This window comes from Heptranchias perlo, chromosome 5 (genome assembly GCF_035084215.1).
Source record: "Heptranchias perlo isolate sHepPer1 chromosome 5, sHepPer1.hap1, whole genome shotgun sequence".
In the NCBI taxonomy this organism is placed as follows: Eukaryota; Metazoa; Chordata; class Chondrichthyes; order Hexanchiformes; family Hexanchidae; genus Heptranchias; species Heptranchias perlo.
In genome coordinates, this window is record NC_090329.1 from 108,543,712 (window position 1) to 108,549,464 (window position 5,753).

The 5,753-nt window shown below is 42.8% G+C and overlaps 1 protein-coding gene across 1 annotated transcript; it reads left to right on the forward strand.

Moving 5' to 3' along the window:
• Positions 1 to 4,673: 4,673 nt before the first annotated feature.
• Positions 4,674 to 5,489, forward strand: LOC137322189 (uncharacterized). Its single transcript, XM_067985302.1, has one exon. The coding sequence runs from the start codon at positions 4,674 to 4,676 to the stop codon at positions 5,487 to 5,489; it is 816 nt and encodes a 271-aa protein (XP_067841403.1).
• The last annotated feature ends 264 nt before the right edge of the window (positions 5,490 to 5,753 follow it).

Here is a 5,753-nt window from a genome sequence, read left to right on the forward strand (position 1 = left end):
CTGTGTGTTAATCATTTGGCTTTTTAATTCCATTTGTCAGAAACACTTTAATGTAACCCAACCTTATCCTCGTTACATTGATGGCATTGAAAGAAATTATTCGCTGTATGTGCTAGAAATCTTTAGATGCTTTTATGTTAATGCCAGCTGCTCAGGAGAATGGCGCTGAAGCAGAGACCCTTGATCTATCAGCGCCATTCTTCCACTCTTCCTTTACCAGTGTGTGCCAATCCCTGGGGGCCTGCTGGAGAGGGCTATATTCTCTGCTGATTGTAAGGGTCTTCTGTGAAATGGATTTGAGCAGCTTCACACGCAGTTCCTTGTGAACATGGGCCAGATATACAGAATTGGCATATTTTTTCACAAATAATTCAGCAAAGAGGTACGGTAGTGTAGTGGTTATGTTACTGTACTAATAATTGTAGAGCAAGTGAGGTCATATCCCACCATGGCAGTTTGAGAATTTGAATTCACCTTTAAAAATCAGGAAATGAAAAGCTCATATCAGTAAAAGTAAAAGTGACCATGAAACTGTTGGATTGTTGCAAAAAACCCAATTGGTTCAGTAATGCCCTTTAGGGAAGGAAACTTGCTGGCCTATATCTGAATAGAGTCCCACACTAATGTGGTTGACTCTTAACTGTCCTCTGAAGTGACATAGGAGGTGCTTAGTTGTATCAGGGCAACCAGGGATGGACAATAAATGCCAGCCTTGCCAGTGACAGCAACATCCCAAGAATAAATATGAAAAGACACTTTCTGTGTGCTATATCTACTGTGGGAGTGCTTGATACTGACAGTGGGTTCCCAAAATGAAAAAAATTTTTCAAGCCCAATGTATTCGATGGCCTTAATATTGACAAATACAAGGAAAACATCAGTTTTGAATATGGTAATGAGCTTAATAAGAAGTTGACTTAGGCTGTGCTCCACTCATCTATAAAGAGGCCCAAGGCCATCAAAGGATAACGCACATTTTAGTCATCCATCCCATACATCTGTCATTTCATATAATATGTGCACTTATTACAAAATGTAATTATATATGATTTTTCTTTTTAAATTTTTTTGTTTTTATTTGCCAATTTTCTGCCTTCACCTCCTGACGGATTGACTCATTGCGGGATATGGTTCTATAGGTACCGGTCACCTTCCAATATTTTGCCCCATTATTCTTCAAGTGTGAGGCTTGACAATTAGTGTCAGCTGCTTATATGACAGCAATGGGGATATCAGTCCCTCCCCTTCCCTCCTGCAAGACCTTCCTGAAAACCCTGTCCCCCACATCGAACTGTGTGCCAGCGGGTGGCCATGGTCCGCCCAATTTTCCGAAGGTCAGAAGCTGCTTTCCACCCATTGCTGGCAATAAATGAACCAGCAGCATGTTAATGAACCCGGGTGTTAAAATGTCCCGAGCCTGATTTCTACAGCAGGCAGGTGAGTTCTGAACTCACCTTGCTACATACCTACCCAAAACCTGCCCAGAGTTAAAATTATGGATTCTGTCTTTATTTTAAATTTATATATATATAAAATACTTTGAGTTTAGATTGCTATTTATAGTTAAATTACAAAAGGACAAAAGGACTTGAATTTATATAGCAACAATCATGACCTCAGGATGTCCCAAAGCACATCAAAGCCAATTAAATACTTTTGAAGGGTAGTCACTGTTGTAATATAGGGAATTTCAGAAGCAAAGAAGTAGCTTTGGTTGTAACAATGGTGCTTCTCTGCAGTACAGGGGCTGAAGAACTGGAAAATGTAAAACTGAAGTACTGCAGCATGACCACTGGCAGGAAGGTATAATTGCAGTGTGACAAGTTTCCAAGTTTACATGGGCAGTTCCCAATATAAATTTGGACAAGGGAATTTATAATGAGATAGTTGACACAAAAATGTGACAGCAGGAAGTAAGTTTTTGTACTCAGGAAGTGCATGCAGATTTTAGATTTAAGATTTTACATATATCACTAGTCAACCTCGCTTGGCATTGCACACTGGGAGTAAGTGTAGTTTTCAAGTGAAGTAGCATTAGATAGTGGTGGACAATTGGATCACAGCATGCACACATAATTTAAAGTCATACATCCTGTCCTTAAGTTTATGTAATACTTTGATTTGATAAATAACAAAACTTACAGTAATTTGGGTAACGGTGAAGTAGAGCTGGGATTTGGGAATTTCTCTAAAGTGCAAGCTGAGGAGGTGAAAAGTACAAAACAAAAGCATTACAGTGTCACTGCTGACAGAATGGTGTAATTACAGTGAGACAAGTTTAAATAGGCAGTTTCCATTATGTGCAGATGTGGGAATTTTTAATGGAAAAAGTTGACAGGAGAAGCACACTAAGACTAAGATTTTTAATATATTACAGATGCACATAACTCATCGGCAAAGAAAGCTACATTGAAATCAGAATTATGCATGGGTTAGAATTTCCAGAAAATAATTTGGAAACCTTTGGACTATAGTCAACTTAATCCTTAGTTTTAATGATCAATATAAACAAAAACAACAAAAATCACTAAAGAAAAGATGAATTTTAAATGTAAGAGAGTGCACTTGTGAAATGAGATCCCGGTGAGATCTATCTATGTTTGTGTTTAGCATGTGGAATATTAACAGGTAACAAAGAACAAAGAGAATGTGATACAAAGGTGTAATATCATCATGGACACGTCATCAGAAGCACTAATTTAGAAAATAATCTGCGTTCCCACAATAAGGGCATACTGATAAAATAAACCAGGAAAGTAGATTGCTATCCCAGCAGTGAGTTACAGAGACACTAATTGAATCAAGTACTTCTGATGACATCAGGAAACACAATAGGAAAAGTTCAGTGATCCAGTGACCTTCGTAAAAAACTGAGATTAAATTACAGTTTTGCAATGCACCACAGTCATTTGTTAATAATTGCATTAAATAATATTGAATAATTTGCTTAAATGACATAACATTGCACACCAGATATGCTGAACATAGCAGAGGTAGTGTGACATCAGTGAAAGTGGCTTTTGTATTGACGTCGTTTTCATTTAGATTGTGGGAAATAAGCGGCAGTTTCTCCTGGGTCTGCCAACACGTCTGTTGCTGGGATAAGGGATTTAGCAGTATAAGTGCCCGAAGCCAGTTCACAAGCACTGCTTACCTGTAACCTGAATTAAAACAGTGAAAATATAAAACAGTGAAAGATAATCACGTTTTAGAACCTGAAGATTAGTGGCACTGTGTCACTGTATGATACTAATAGGTGCTACTGTGAGATTCTTTTTTCAGCAGTAGATTACCAGCAAATCCAGTCTCTTGAAATAGCTAAGGGTAAATTCTCAGAGATTCATGGTGCTAATAGACTTGTGCCTGGGGGTTCTCCCAATTGTCCACCGTAACTTCAGCAGAAGATCAGCAGAAACCGTGGAGAAACAGAATTTATATCCTTCCCCGAAGGTTTCTGCAATATCTTCCACCAAAGTTACGTTGGCTTAACAGAGCTCTGGTCAGATTGCACCATAAGTGCAGTGTACAGTTTGGATCACCTAGTCACAAGGGAGACATTCAAGACCTAAAAGCAGCGCAGAATAAACCAACAAGGCTGATCCTTCATCAGAGGACCGAGTTACGAAGAAAGACTGGAAAAACTTGGGCTTCTCAGCCTTGAAAGAAGGCAATTAAGAGGAGACTTCATAGAAGAATATAAGATACTAAACTATATAGAAATAGCAAACCAGGATCATTATTTCAAGTAAGAAAGACTTGCATTTATATAGCGCCTTTCACGGCCTCAGGTCGTCCCAAAGTGCTTTACAGCCAACTTTACAGCTTTACAGCTACTTTTGATGTGTAGTCACTGTTGTAATGTAAGTAAAACCAGAACAGTGGGACAAGGAGGCACAGATTCAAACTGCAGAAAGGTAAATTTAAGGCTGATGTTGGGAAGTTCTGCTTCACATAAACATGTGGAATGGACTTGCAGACAATGCAGTAGAGGCAAAAACCCTAAAATAATTTAAGAACAGTTGGACTCCAATGCTGTGATAGTGGACAGTGGGTTTGCTCTCTATTGATGAGCTAAGATGGGCTGAATGGCCTTCTTCATCCCTATCTATCTAGTGATCATGTGGCCAGAAATGACGTTGGTCCTGTCATTCAACAGTATTCAGCGGTGATTCTGGTGCGGTGATTCTGGGCGGTGATTCCGGAGCGATGATTCCGGGGCGGTGATTCCAGGGCAGTACCACTACCACCCAAGACGGATTTATATCCCAACATGTTCAAAGGCTTTGGAGAGGAAAGGAAGGTTGGTGATAGACAGATATTTTACTAAAGAAAAAATACTAAAATAATGAAATAAAGTCATAGACATGAAAATCTTGGGGTAAAGAACTCAGAAATAAACGAAGATGAAGAAAAGATAATCTCTTCATGAACCAACAGCCATAATGCCCCAAAATGACAAATCTGAATAAAAGAGCTTTGAATGACGCTGTTGTGAAAATTTAAAATTCTCCACAGCACACCCATCAGAGCAACTGATACAACATTTTGTATCCCTGTATGATAATGTGCATCAGTATGAGGTAGGTCCACTGTCTCTTTCATCTTTCTTTGTTTAAACCAAGTAAAATTTCTGTCTATCACCAACCTTCCTTTCCTCTCCAAAGCCTTTGAACATGTTGGGATATAAATCCGTCTTGGGTGGTAGTGGTACCGCCCCGGAATCACCAGCCCGGAATCACCGCCCCGGAATCACCGCCCCAGAATCACCGGCCCGGAATCACCGCCCTGGAATCACCGCCCCAAAATCACCGCCCCGGAATCACCAGCCCGGAATCACCGCCCCGGAATCACCGCCCCAAAATCACCGCCCCGGAATCACCGCCCCAGAATCACCGCCCCAAAATCACCGGCCCAGAATCACCGCCCCGGAATCACCGCCCCGGAATCACCGCCCCGGAATCACCGCCCCAGAATCACCGCCCCAAAATCACCGGCCCAGAATCACCACCCCAAAATCACCGCCCCGGAATCACCAGCCCGGAATCACCGCCCCGGAATCACCGCCCCGGAATCACCGCCCCGGAATCACCGCCCCAGAATCACCGCCCCAAAATCACCGGCCCAGAATCACCGCCCCGGAATCACGGCCCCAAAATCACCGGCCCAGAATCACCGCCCCAGAATCATCGCCCCGGAATCACCGCACCGGAATCACCGCCTCGGAATCACCACCCCGGAATCACCGCCCCAAAATCACCACCCCGGAATCACCGCCCCGGAATCACCGCCCCGGAATCACCGCCCCAAAATCACCGCCCCGGAATCACCACACCGGAATCACCGCCTCGGAATCACCGCCCCAGAATCACCGCCCCAAAATCACAGCACCAGAATCACCGCACCAGAATGACCGTCTCGGAATCACCGCCCCGGAATCACCACCCCGGAATCACCGCACCAGAATCACCGCACCAGAATCACCGCCCTAGAATCACCGCCCTAGAATCACCGCCCAAAATCACCACCCAGAATCACCGCACCAGAATCACTGCCTCAGAATCACCGCCTCAGAATCACCGCCTCAGAATCACCACCCAAGACGGATTTATACCCCATTGCCTTCAAAATCCCTGCTAAACTTGCCTACGATTCCTTCTTTGAGTCGATCCAATTAGGTTTCTGCCTCTCCCACAGCACCAAAATGGTGTTTACCAAACTCAAAAATGGCATTTTCTGTGACTGTGGTACATTAT

What these genes read in the sequence shown, in the direction of transcription:
- LOC137322189 (XM_067985302.1), top strand. Translation starts at nt 4,674, where the DNA reads ATGTTGGGATATAAATCCGTCTTGGGTGGTAGTGGTACCGCCCCGGAA.